The following is a 14,662-nucleotide window of genomic DNA, read 5'->3' on the forward strand; positions in this document are numbered from 1 at the left end:
ATGTTGAGGGACAATAGATTTCAACCTGTTCACAACAGGGAAGCACTACAGAAAGGCCGACATTTGTATTTTTAGAGAACCACTCTGGTAGTATCCAGAGGGTGGTTGGAAGGGGAGGGATGTGGTGGGACCAGTGACAGGGGACAGCAAAGTGTAAGGCTTTTGAAAAAGTCCCCACAAGAGCTGGTGGCTTCAACTATAGCTTGTGACAATGTGGATGGAGAGACGTGGGCAGATTAAAAAGAGGAAGGAAGCAAAATGGACCAAACTTGGTTAGTGATTGGATGGAGGGGCCTAAGAAATCAGGATAACTTCTATTAGCTCTGCTTGGCTGATTAGGTGCAGAATGGTTCCACCAATAATTAAAAAAAAAAAAGATAGAGGAGGAAGAATGGATTTAAAAGGGGAAAGATAATGAGTTTAAGCTTTCTGCATGTCACTCTTGATGGCCTAGAGGAAATCTAGACGGTATTGTCTAATCCAAGCATCCCATAAAAAGAAGGAAATAGTTTGTTCTAAAGCCTCCTTAGTTTTTTGACCATGAGTGAGGTGATAATTCCAAGTGAAGTTCTTGGAGACAGGTATGAAATAAATAGAAACCAGAAGAACTAATGTAATTAATGCAATATCCTTTGGGTTTCCCCCGAGGGAGAAAACATTAAATGCAGTAATTTATGTTAGGCTATGAGTATCTTAATTTGTTCTTCCTACTAAGAATATCTGTATTTTATAAAAGACAGCAATATTTCATTGAATCCCTGATAGAAGAATTTCAGGCACCTTAACCCTAGAAATGGGACATTTCTTCAGCCAGTGGGTCTTCTGGAATTCCTCAAATAAATCATAGTGCATTGGCAGCTGCTAATTCCATGTGCATGGGTATGGCGGTAATTTGTACATAAATTATATACATGGGTTCTACTCATCCTTGAACTAACTCCTCCAAAATATTCGTCTGAAAACATTTAAGATCTTTAGTATCTTAGTATCATAAGTATAGAAAATCAGTTATTCCCAATCAATATTAAAAATATTATTTAGATGACCTATTTATTTGAGGTTGTTTTTTTAAATGCCATTTTTCAGTTCTGTTTTCCCCTTCTACTCCCCTGAGTGTGTTCATGCTTCCTTCAGAGTGCCCTATATGCCTTAGATGGAGAAGGAGTATATATCTCCTCATCCCCACATAAACCCTCATCTGTGGGTTTCTGATGCATGATCTCTGGATTAAAGTATATGAACAATGATCTTGATTACCTACTGAACCTCTCATAGGAAAGCTTTATGCAGTATCTCATGGGTAAATTAATTGAGCTTAGCATGCCTTCTTCAAAACAATCAGGAATGGAAAGAATGGAAGAACGGAGATCTGGGGAAAGTAAGGGGATTTCCTAAAGATACACAGTCTGGGAATTAGCAAAAGTGCCCTCCCCGCTTTCCCAACATTTCTAACCACTAGGCAATTCCATCTCCTTCCTATTAGAATGCCATCCTTTGTGAAATAGACAAATCACAGGGGAGAATAACCCTACTCTTGTGATTGAGTGGCCTCAGATACTTTCTACTCTGCAAAGCCTCACCCATCTCTCAGATTTCCTAACTTTGGTTTTTATTTCCAGAAGCATGCTGTTCAATGTTCTGCCATCATCCATCTTTGTCAGCACCCAAGGCCATAACTTCATCTGAACAGTCAGTGATATACTGCAGATAGAGCACACCAAAGATATTAAACTCGGTATGACATTTATATGGATTCCGAACCCACCAGAAATGGAGTGGTGCTGCTGTAAAGCCTTGCTGTAGCCAGGCAAACGAAAGACTAAGATGGTGGTGGTGGTGGTGGTGGTGGTGGTGGTAACAACAGTAATAGCTTTCTCCATTCACCTCCCCCCTCTGCAGGGGTCAGCTTGCATCTTATTTAGGAAATGAAGAAATCAAGTGCATATAGGGATTTTTGTGGCCCAGCAGAGAAGCAAAACCAGACTTGACTATCAATGGTACTTTCAGTGGCCTTGGCAGGGCCAAAGACCAGCATGGAAAACAAGACACAGTACCCCACTTCGAACCTAGTATACTCTGCCAAGCATGCGTCTTCATGGAATAGAAAAGGGGCACAAGGTATATGGGTACAAAAATAGCAGTGGCTCAAGTGAGGGCCTGCATCATGCCCACTGTATGCCCTTAGCAGGCATCCTCAACATCACAATCATGATGTTATTTAGGGGCACGCTCACCCAGGGTGGACAGAATGCTGGCATCCCACTCTGCATGTCCAACCTCTAAACTGGATTAAAGACAATATACCTGGGTGTGTATTCAGGATTAGCAGCATTGATGGGATCCACCTTTACCCAATCCAACATGTATTTTGTACTCAGGAGCCCGACTGGAAAATGATCTTATACAACAAAAGAGTATTTTATTTTTCATAGCTCTTGCTAATCAATTTGGCAAGGACGTAATGTCCTCAAGCTTGCTGCAAACAAAATGCCTAATGATCAGAAGTGGGGCTTCCCCACCCCCCATTCTTGCCTCTGCACAATGGACATGTATGTGCTGTTGCAGACCATTGTGTGTGTGCTTGTGTGCATTCTTCATAGACTGCCTGCAGCTAACTTTGGAAGATGAAGATTATTTTTTATATCATTTAAACCGCAGCAACACACACGTACACATTTAAAACATAATCAGTGAATTAGACAGCCCCACACTCATATGAAGAAAGACAACAATAAATTTTACTTACCAGTTTAGGTTGTTCGAGGCAGCAGAGGAACAAGTTGTTGGTAATTGTCCAGTGCTTTCATTCAGTAAATCACATTGGCTTTGCTTTCTCCTGTGGCTCAGCCTCTGCGCAAAGCAAGCGAACCTCCTTCCTATTCTGTGTGAAGAATAAAATGCGAACAGGATCACTACAGGCAAGAGCCGAAGTCCATGATCACTGAGCTACTCTTAATGCCAAATAAAAAGAGCAAATGATGCACAGGGAGGGATGGGGAGAGGGAAACAGCTTGGCTCAGAATCTAGGTGTATTCTCGGGACTGTAGCCCTGAGGAGGCTTGATTTCTCACTCTTGTATGTGTAGTCAAAAGATGCCATGACTTCAGTGTGTCTTTAGCCTATTATATCTCTGAGGTCCATCAGGAACGGCACACAGGACAATAAGCTTTATGGCAAATGAGAACTGAATGTCACTCAAGGATGAGCAGAGGGGCAGCAAAGGCAGCCGGTTAGCTTTGCACTATCTCAACTGCAGGGAAAGAAATCTTGTCTGGAATCCAGGAGCCCACCCAGCAACCTGTGACTGCAAATGACCCATGGCTCTCCTGGGGCCAGGTGCCCCCTTACTCCCACAGCTTCCTGGGATCAGAATCACACAGGTGGCCACCACATCCCTGCACCTAAGGGCACCTGTGCAATCCTTTCCAAGTTCCAAGCTAAGAAAGCTCCAGCCAGGGCTATGCAAGCATTGCTAGAGTTTTTGTCTGAGCAGGTTCTGAGGAAGTATTTGATCTGGGTCTTAGGACACCAAGAGGCTCAGTGTTGGGTGGAAGATTCCAGTGTTTCTTTCATGCCAGCTACGTATGGGTGCACCTGGCTCCTTTCATGGTATTACGCTTTACATGACTAATGAAACACATAGAATGAATTTCCTAGAAAGCTGCTTATTTAGGCATTTTTCATGTTTCTCTCTGAAATAAAATGGCAAAGACCTTCACAGGCTGCTTTTTATGTTAGGGAGACATTGCTGATTGAGAGGACATATTAAACGCCGCCTCTCCCCCCAGCCCCCCACACCCCCGGCACACGGATACACACACTCAGACGTCCCTAGCAACAGCATTAAGAATCTTTCTAAAGATCCCTTCAGAGCCTCTCTCTGCCAAATGAAAGCTTAGCTGCTATGATGACTTCAGAAATAGTTTTGGACCCTTCTACTGGGCACTGACTCTGGTATGTTATTTCTACCTGGACCCAAATCAACTCCCAAATTTTGAATGTGACTCTGCAGCAAATCAGGAGAAGGTCTCTTGGTGATAAACAAGAGGGTGGAATGTTAATCTCTGGCCTGGTAATTAATTAGAATCCTGCGAATGGCCTATTGTATTCCTGAAAATCTTACCCTTTCTAGAGACAGCATCCCACTGTGGTGGCTGACTGGTCTCTGGCAAGTGGCTGCTCTGGGCTTGGGATCCAAGGTGAGGCTCAGTGACTCCTAAAACCTTCCAAAGGAGGGGCTTAGATTAGCTTTTCACAATTGTCTTACTTTTTCTTTCCTCACTTAAAAGGCAAAATCTCTCTCTGGAACTTTTTTTTCCCTTCTCTCTCTCTCTCTCTCTCTCTTCTTAGACGTATTTGTCCATGGAAGCATTGTTATGAATAATCTAATTTGGCAAAATTCATGCCCAGAAGGCTATTTTTTTCATCAATGATTAAGAGAGTCAGGCTACCTTTCATAGCTGAAGCCTAAACTACTGCCAGGTAAAACTTTACCCTTATCTCTAAACAAAAAAAAACTTTGACTTCAATGCAAATTTACTTAAATTCCACCTGCTGGGGAAAGCCAGGTGACTGGGTAACTCTATCAAGGTTAGGAGCTGCCTGAGAGGGCTCATGATTCAGTGGGATATGCAAACCAAAGGAGATGATGCCTTAGTAATCGTGGCTTCACTTCTAGGAGCAAATGCTCCACACGGAGTCATTTCACGCACCCGTGTCCATTGCATTGATTCATCCATTCCTTCCTCAATCTGCTCTTCACAACAGACGTTTATTAAGTACTCAGTAGTTGTACCACTGTGCCACACCGTGCCAAATACTTTAATGCCACCAAAAAGCTTATCAGCGAAGTATAAACTCCTTCACACACCTTAGCAAAATACTCCATAATGCAGCTCTGCCTACTTCTACAGACTCAACTCTTGGCCCCTCCCTACTCACCCCCTTGCTGCAGCCCATTTAAGTGTTTTTCAGTTCCTTAGACATGCCATACTGTCCCTCAACTCCAGAATTCTGCATATGATATTCTTCCGCTGAATACTCAAGTCCCTTTTGTCTGGCTAACTCATGTACAGCACTAGAGTCTTGGCTTAAAAATCATCTCCCAGGGATACTTTTCAAGCTCTTGGGCTGTTAGGGTCCCCACTCTGTGGTCCTAGAGCAGCTGATACTCCCCCATCATGACATCCATCACATTTTGGTGCATTTACTTGCTTTCCAACAGCCATTCCCATTTTACTGTAAGAGTTAAGTGCAAAGCCTTTTATTCACTGCTCTATTTCCAGTCTGGCAAAGATCCTGGCACATAGAAGGCATTCAATAAATATTTAGTGAGTGTTTTGTTGAAGTGCTTAGCATGTGTTTGTTGAATGAATGAATAAACCATTTCAAAGAATAACAGGGGCCTGAGAATTGAATAGAACCCTAAAGTTCACTTAGTACATCTCATTTTTCTTGTCAAGTGGCCATCCACTGGAGTCTTCCCTCCTTGATTATCCCTTCTCGATCATCTCAGCCCATAGTGATCACACATTTAATCTGTCTCCCGCCTGCACCTAGCACTTTGAAAGCACGTTCTTGCTTTCTGTTCTCCAGTTGTTTTCTGGACTTTGTCTCATCTCTACAAACTGGGATTCTCCATCACGCCCAGCATAAGTCTGCAATTATTTGATGTTTGACTTGTTCAATAGCAAACATTTGTACAGGGAGTTGAATGATCAGAGTCTTGCTTTAGGAAGATCAGTCTGGTACTGGGGAAAGGATGGGTTGCATTGACCAGACCTGGACAGGACTCTAATAATGACCACAGCAGAGAGATAGAATTTGAAAGTAGCTTTATGCTTTCTTTCTCTCTCCCTCCCCCCAACCCCATTTCATAATACCTGAACGCTGAGCATTGTTTGTTCCATACTCAGCACTGCCCCTCCATCCAATTCTACCCCCACTATTAGTTCACTTGCTTAGGTTATTTGTGAACATGTCTCACTGATTAAAGCTCCTTTGAAGACAGGAATTACACTTTAATTCATTTGTATTTTCCTCCTGTAGTCCTTACACCCCCTGCCCAGACAGGTGTCTTGCAGGTATTGAGCGCTCAATAAATATGAAGAAAACACCTTCCTTATATGCAAAGTGATGGATGAAGCACTATGGTGAAGTGGGGAACAAAGATGATGAGGTAGCTTTTCAAAGATAAAAGGGATTGAGTTAGTGAGAGAGAATTAGTACTTCCTTATGGGAAGCTTAGGAAAGATTCACAGAGTTTGTCTTTTGCACTGCATCTGGCAGAATGAAGACCTCTAGAGGTTGAAAAGAAGAGAAGGAAGTGGAGTCAATGCACAGAGTTCCCAGCATGTGTAGGGCACAACCAGTAATCCAGTTGGGCTGGAGCAAATGTGGATGGGAAGAACTAATGGAGTGCGGACTTCAGAAAATAGGCCAGGGCTGGACTGGGGTGTGCGTGGATGCTCTGTTAGAGTGTGGGCTTTCTCCTACAGGTGACAGGGAGTTAAGCAGGAGAATGCCAGGGATGGGGATTAAGATCCTCCTGGTGGGCCCCCATCGTGGACCGTGGACCAAAGCAGCGAGAACCTGGAAGCAGGAAGGCATTGATGGTGAGGGTCTATGGAAAAGGAGATGAGGAGCTGGACGTGGGGTGCACTCTGGAAGAAGAACTTATGAGACTTGTCCGTGGTGTAGATGAGGACAGAGGAAGAAGATGTGAGTGTAAGAAACAAGCTGAGGTTGACTTTTCAAGTTTTAACCTGCACGATGGCAGATGACAGCAATAATCCATCGATGCCAGGCACAGAGATAACATAGGCATTTACATCCTGGTCTGTGCACATTTTGAAGATAGAGAAAAGAGCAGGGGGCCGAGTCCTTGGAGCCACATGGGATGTGCCTGGACTGCTCTGGAGAAGCCATTCAACATCTGTGGAAGAAGTTAGTTCAGGCTGTGACAGATGAATGATGCCTGGCGATACCCAGGGCTACGGACGAGAGAACAGGGACAGAGTTTCCCCCAGGAAGAGGACTTCCCCATGACATGGTCCCCATCTCAGAGTTGTTGAGCCTGGTGGAGGGAACTCCAGCTTGGGATGAGGAGTATTGAGCTTGAGTCCTCAAGCTGCTTCTCACCTACTGGGTGACCTTGAGTGACCTTGGGCAAGTTACTTTCTCTCCACCAGGTCTCAGTTTTCCCCCTTGGAAAATGAGGGAGTGGAGACAGTTAAATTCAAAGGTTCTTTTTCAGTGGACTCTTCCCTGATTTGTGAAGTGCAACGTTGAGAATTTCAGACTTGTGAAGCTGGGCCAAAGCCCACCGACATCAGAAGCTAGCAATGTCCACTCTCTCCTGCAAATTCATGCCCATATTTTGAGAACGTCCATATATCACTGCAAATGCATGTCTGCCCTGTGGTTAGTTCCATGTGGTTTGTTTGGAAGACATAAATTTAAATTGATCACTTTTTGATGACCTTTTTCTAACAATTTTTCACTCTTTTTTTTCAGCAAAGATTTTTTATTTTTTAGGGGTGCCTTTTCATCAGAGTCTCAAAATTAAATTATGGGAAGAAAGCGGCAATCCCTTACTGTGGTCAGCAAAGAGTCTGGCCAGCCTACTTCCGCTCCCTAATCTCCTGACCTTCCTTAGGGCGCGGTTGCTCAATAACGGCTCCGATTCTTTTTTCAAAAATAAAATGTGCTACTTATCAAAAGCTGCTAAAAAGGAGACAAAAAAAAAAAAAATAGGAAAAGAAAACTAACACCCCAGGGTGTATCTGAACATGCTTATTATGTGCGAAGTTGTTAGTAATGAATGTAAAACTCTTCCTCCTCCTCCCTCTCAATTACTAAGCCCCAAAGAAAAAAAGGAAATGGGGGTGGGGGAAGGCAGGAGCTATTCAGTCCAAAGCAGACCTTTTCAAAAGATGCAGACTGTTCATAGGCATGCTATTTCTTGATTATTTTGTTTTAAGCACCAGTTGACCTTTCAGATTAAAAGTAAAGGCCCCCAAATATCCTGAGAAACTCTCTTTGGGTTTTTTTTTTTTTTTCTCTAAGTCTTGGAGACCAGACTCATGACATTCAGAAAGACTCTTCAAAAAGAGATGGGCCGTGTGACTTCTGCCATGATTTGATGACAGAGTGTTTATCGGAACTAATCATGTGAGATTTTCCAGTGTTGCATTTTTGAGAAATGGGATTCTCTTAAGGAGGTTACAAACACTTCACTGAAAGCTTTCCAAGAACGGCTTCATGCCGCCTCTCGGCAGCCTCTCGCCGGCCAGAGCGCCGATGTGATAATCAGGGTCCGTGCTTCTGAAAAGTCTTCTTGTTCTGACTGCCACCCTCCTTACAGCCGTCATTAGAATTCTCAAGCTATGAATCCCCTATTGTCTGTGTGAGCCCGGGATCCCCCACACCACGCCGAGGAAGGAATGTGAACCTCCTAGGTCTGGTCCTAAGCCTCAACCCTATCCAGCAGGTCACAAAGCCCCATTTATACTTGGCTCCAAAGTTTTATCATAATTCTTTATCTGCTCAGCCCCACGGATCTATGCCTCTAGGGCAGTCAGGAGTCGTTTGGTAATGAAGCCCATTTATCCTCATTTTCTCAATTGGCACACTTAAAGTTCTAATATTTATGTTCACACTGTCCTAATTTTGAATGTCAAAGATACTATGCGAGACAAGGAGCATTGCCAAAGGATAACTGAACCTCACAGAAGAGTTCACCGGAGTCTGATGCATGACGTGGTTTGTCATATTACCAGTCATTGCATCACAAATAGTTAATTTCAATGGCTTGGAGGAAACATAGTAACAAATGCAGTCACATAAACCTCTTGTGTGGCATGGGGCGACGTCACGGAATTCTCTGAACTCAGTGAATTCTCACACTTTATGAAGAGGATTATCCACTTTCTATTGATGAGGGAACTAAGGTTCAGAGAGATTAATTAACTTGTTTCTGTGCATTCAGGGGCTGAGCTGAGACTCAAACCCAGATCTCTGACTGCAAAGCTCATGGCATTTGTACCTGACTCCTTTGCCTCTTACTTACCAGAAATACAGTTCATGAGTTGTTTTAAATTAGTATAACATAGTTATTTTTCATCACAAATACCCAAAGAATTTTCAACTTAGGGCTGTTAAAAAGGTTTTGGCCAACTGAGTAATGAGATCTGTTCTGATAAGTATTAACACGTTGTCAGGTCAGAGTAGGAATCAGTGGCATATATTTCACCTATCAATAGGTGGCAGTATTCACCTAAGTCTCTCCAAGAAGAATTCGCACAGGTCACTTATCCTTACAACCATCCCCAAGGCCATCTACATTTTTTGATGCACTGGGTTTTATCATAAAGAATAGCATTTACAATAATTGGGCTGCTAACTGGATCTTCATCATGCCTTTGGAGAGTGAGATGTGGACTCTAGTGGGTTGTCTGGGAGGGGGATGAGCCATCACAGAGACCTTGGGACCCCTCTCCATTCACAACATTCATTACGGCCATTTCCTTGGGGGAGGTCTTTGTTTGCAACTGGAAGCAAAAGATGATTTTTGGGTCTTCATTTACTTTAAGCATGATAGGCAGAATTTTCAAATAATTTACCATTGAAAATTTTAATACCCTAAGATTTGATAATTCATACATCCATAATTCAGAGAAAGTTTGCTCAGATCAGAACAATAAAGCAACTGTCAGACCTCATGGTTTCAAGACCTATGTAGGTGCATACTCATCCATCAAATATGAATCTTCACCAGGATTCATGAAAACCAGAGTCCATAAAGTAAGTAAGTGCTCAATACACGAGTCAAAGTGGTCAAGTTGATGTGTCAGAGTACCAAAGGATAAATGACCTCTGGGTTTTAGGCAGACTCTTCTTATTTCTCCTATTCCTGTGTAACTCCTCATCTTCCTTCTCCTTTTTCCATCAAGACAATCTTAATATCAAAAATATCTTTAGTTACAAGTATTAGCACAGAATCTGTCTATTTGCCGGCTGCTAATAAGAATCTGCCTGGTAGGATTTAGTTTTGTGAAGTCAAGAAAACAGGTGTGGTGGTGGATAAAAGGATAGCGAAAAAATTCTCATGCCTGTTATTATGCTGACTTCCCTATTTTCATTTGGGATACTTGGAACTGGTCATCATAAATGATGACCAAGAAGCACTGAGAAATTATATAAGATGAGGAGTCCTGACTCTCAGAAATTAAGAAGTTGACTCAAGTTAAGATTTTCAAGAGACTGGATTTGCTCAGAAGAATTCAGATTGGCTGGTAGATGAAGGTGGAAGTCTTTAGGGATGGTATATTAACTTGTTTTATGTTCCCAAAAAGGATGAATGTCTTTCTCTCTGCTCACTGTGGCATTTGTAACTATGTTAGCACTCTTGGCATCGTCTATCGTTGTTAGAGTTACTTGCAGCCCCACTTCCCTGGATTGAGACCTCCAGGAGGGCAGGGCTCACGCCACCTTAACTTTCAAATTGGACTCTCAGTTCAATGACCTGGGCCTTGTGTATGGTAGATGATGTTCAATACACATACGTTTAGCTGAACTGAATTAAAAATAATTCAGATGAATGCATTTTATATTTTTGTCCCTAATTGCACCTTGGGTGTTGGAAACCATGCACAGATCACATTTCTCATTTGTCCTATGGTTCTTCCATTTTAGGACAGCATTGGTAAGTGACTGTAGGCATATCATGCCAAAGCCCATCCCACCCCCGGAACTATTAATTAACTCATTTTATATCCTTGGCAAGGTCACCTTATTTTGTAGGATGCCCTGGCCACATGAAGGTTAAATGCAGAGGCAGGCAAAAAAGCCATTATAAGGGACGTTAAGTGACCCACATTTAGTGTATCATGCCAGTTACTAATGTTTCCTGCTTTTGTGGTTTAGAGACCCAGCCTGCAGTAAAAAGTCGAATGCTACAGTACTGTTTCCTAACGGTAGCTATCATTGTTTCCCATATTAGGGCATAGCTAAGCACAAGGGGAGACATTCATCTTCAAAAGCTTACAAAATTACATTCAACCCATTAGGCATATCAGGAGCTATTGCCATGCTCGGGAAATGAATTACCCAGCTGAATATCATGGGCATAATGAAGTTGTCAGCAGCAACAGCGTGGCTGTAGATTGCCTGATACGTGTTGACTGTGCTGGCCATTCAGGGACACACCAGGAAGGAGGTTGTTGTCATACCGTCCACCACATTCTCAGCTCTGTCCCCAGCCACGGTAATAAAGCTGATATCCCGAGAAGCACATGGAAAACAACAATAACAGCAACAAAAGACAAAGAGCATGCTCTTATTCCTGGCATGGCTGGAGTCTGTCCCTTCCTGGGGCTCCCATCTGTCATCTTCTTTAAAAAAAATGACCATGACAAGGAGGGCAAATTTAGATTCTGGCCCTCAAAACAAACATTTCACAATGGGCTTCCTTAGCCTTTGTTAACCTCAAAATAAACAGCAGTCCAGTAAGAAAGCTCTAACTACGTGGGTGGGATTTACACCTCTCTTGTGAGTCAAAGATGGAGGCAGCCTCAGTTGTTCTTTTCTGCAGAAGGATCTGCCTGAGCAGGGTGATAGGTAGCGTCTCTTGACATCAACCGGAATCTTCTCAAAGATTATCTTGGCCTTTTTTTTTTTAAACCCAAACCCCAAAAAACCCCATAGCAAAAAAACAACAAACAAACAAAAAACCCAAACAACTTGAAGCTTTATCCTCTCTTAATTGAGCAGGTTAAACTAGATGACCTGGAAGCAACTGTGGGCTCTAATATGCTATGATATTAAAAGGCCACTAGAGCATTTAGTACATAAAAGAACAGCTGTCACAAAAGAAAAAATGCTTTATTTCTAACCAGCTTCTCTTGGTTTGTATTGGAAATAGGTCCTCATGCTTTAGAACCAACATGTATTAATTTTCTTTTCCTACAGTGCAATGAATCTGCTTTAAGCAGGTGTTATTTATCAGGAATGCTTGCTTTAAAAAGAAAAAAGAATGCCAGTGTATTTCACTTGTTAGCCGAACCCTGTATCAATTCATGTTTTCTTTGGATAAAACCAACAAGATATTGGGGCGCCTGGGTGGCTCAGTCGGTTAAGCGTCTAGACTTTGGCTCAGGTCATGATCTCACGGTTCATGGGTTTGAGCCCCGTGTCGGGCTCTGTGCTGACAGCTAGCTCAGAGCCTGGAGCCTGCTTCAGATTCTGTATCTCCCTCTCTCTCTGACCCTCCCCTGCTCATGCTGCCTCTCTCTCTCTCTCTCTCTCTCTCTCTCTCTTTCTCTCTCTCAGAAATAAATAAAAACATTTAAAAAAAACCTCAACAAGGTGTTGCTGTCGGTGAGACTGGTGCTCTTCACATACTCACCGTATTGCGTATTGCACGGGAGCACCAGAAGTGGCCCCACTCAGTGGGGAGTGATTTGCATGAGTAATCTGAGTAGGTCTGGTGGTCAGGCAAGCTGTAGAGCAAATTCTTCTCTCTCCCCCCTCATTTGTTTTTGTCTCCTGGGTGCCAGCCACAACAGGTTTGCATAAACTCATCTGGGGATAGTTATGTTGGAGTTTGAGTCCAGGTTTCAGTTGGATTCTAGACCCCAAGACCAAATGTCAGGGAGAGTCCTCTGGCCCTTGGTTAGCTGACAAATAAATCTGAAGAGGTCCTCTCTCTTTTCCAGGCTTTCTTTCTCCATTTACTTTGCACCCCAAGAGTTCCTTAGATGATCCCTGTATGGCTGTCTGGGATCCTGTCTTCTGCCAACCTGCTCACCTGCCCAGCCCTGCCAGAAACACCTCACCAATTTGAAACATGGTTTATCTCCATGACTTCATGACACCAATCTTAGTGGAGAAGAGAGAATTCTTTGTCATTAATCACCGTGAGAATTAAAAATACTGAGGTAAAGGAGAAGTGAGGACGTTCATCGTCTTTGCACATCCGAACATAGTAATGAAGACTTATGCTGGGTGTTAGGAGCCAGCAATTATAAAGGGAGTCTACATAGTCACTTAAACACTGGACTGCAAGTGACACTGTGCCCATTCAAATTACTCTCTGCTGAAAGAGAAAACTTCTTCCCCTTTCTCCTAAAAATGTCACATCAGGTTTGCAATACAAATTCCAGAAGCATCTGACCTAAAGCACACAGCAGCAAAAAGGCATTTAATGAATTAGAGAAGAAAGAAAAACAGCGGAAGAATCAAAAGGAAAGTTAAAGAGGTTGTAATAGTACTTTTAAAGGAGGCTTTAAAGACTCATCCCATTAACTTTTAGCCCCATTTCTATTATTACTGTCTTCCCTTACAGACACGGCACAGCCCCTTTATTTCTGGCCTGCTTCTTCTGTCTTCGGACTTCAGTCCCACTTCCCTTTCTTCTCTCTGTCCCAGAGTCTGAGCCCCCATGACAGCAGACCTACGAGGGGCTGAATGGGGTGCTCTGGTCACTTTGTAAGATTGTTCAGAGCACAGCTTTTTCAAGGACTGCATATGCCAAGTACTCAAAGTAATTCTTCTATGGCATTGTCAGACTTACCGGATGCACCTCGCAGGAGAGCAAGGCACTGAATGGATTTAGAGGCTCAATGGCTTATTCACTTCATTCATTATTTGGAGGAAAATCCAAGACTTTCTTTGCTCAAGGAGGATTAAAAGGACTGAAATGGGCGCTTTCCATTGGTGCTGCCAGTCTAGCTAGGTCAGCCTCCTCCTGGTTTGAAAGGAGGTCACAAAGCCTTGCTGATTTCTCCATTCCTCAACATTCAAACCCAGTGTATCAAACACAACCAGAGCTAGTTATTCTAAGTTATTTACCTGCAACATCAAGGAAATGTAGGGATTTTCCATAGCAGTCCCACTCCAAAATGCATTTCCTTCTCAAATGAACACACATGCACGTGTACACACACACACACACACACACACCTCACTACATTGTCACCATCTTCTCCATATATGTAAGTGAGAAAATCAAGTGCTTAGGAGCATTTACACTTCATCAACCATGTATTAATTTAGTGCAATGTGGCATATGGACAGGAGAAATTGTGGCTATTTTAATGGATTGAATCAAAACCACACAGGGAGAAGAGAGTTAAGTGTAACCTAGTGAAACATGCTTGTCCTTAAACAAGAAGAGTTCATTTTGAGCTTGGCAGCACTGAGTATTTGAGAAAGAGTAGATTCCTGCCTGAGGTGTCATCAGGGGTCACACAAAGACCCCACGCTTAGACAGAAGTGGTTTTGAGCTCTGTTTGAAAAAGGATCATTGCTGATTTCCATTAACATGAAATTTCTCCCCTCTTCCTTTCTCCACACCTGTACCTTTATCGGCAGCACCCCTGCCTGGTAGGCCCTGAGGTTCAAGGTGCTGTCAAAAGTAGCAGAAGAGGGCTGGGGCACTTGGTTTGCTCAGTCGGTTAGGCGTCCAACTTTGGCTCAGGTCATGATCTCATGGTTTGTGAGTTTGAGCCCTGCATTGGGCTCTTTGCTGACAGCTCAGAGCCTGGAGCCTGCTTCAAATTCTGTGTGTGTCTCTCTCTGCCCCTCCCTGACTCACGGTCTCAAAAATGAGCAAACATCAAAAAAAATTTTTTTAAAGCAGCAGATGAGGGAAGGTGAGCTC

General features: G+C 43.1%; 1 protein-coding gene across 2 annotated transcripts in view; it reads right to left on the reverse strand.

Moving 5' to 3' along the window:
- The window catches only part of ANKFN1 (ankyrin repeat and fibronectin type III domain containing 1), a 459,719-nt gene that overhangs the window by 151,108 nt on the left and 293,949 nt on the right, over window positions 1-14,662 (reverse strand). For both annotated transcript variants that reach the window (XM_077762871.1, XM_077762870.1), the window contains exon 5: window positions 2,747-2,881. In XM_077762871.1, the coding sequence (XP_077618997.1) occupies window positions 2,747-2,881 (135 nt within the window). The remainder of the gene's footprint in view (window positions 1-2,746; window positions 2,882-14,662) is intronic.

Source organism: Crocuta crocuta, unplaced genomic scaffold (genome assembly GCF_008692635.1).
Source record: "Crocuta crocuta isolate KB4526 unplaced genomic scaffold, BGI_CrCroc_1.0 scaffold144, whole genome shotgun sequence".
NCBI lineage: Eukaryota > Metazoa > Chordata > Mammalia > Carnivora > Hyaenidae > Crocuta > Crocuta crocuta.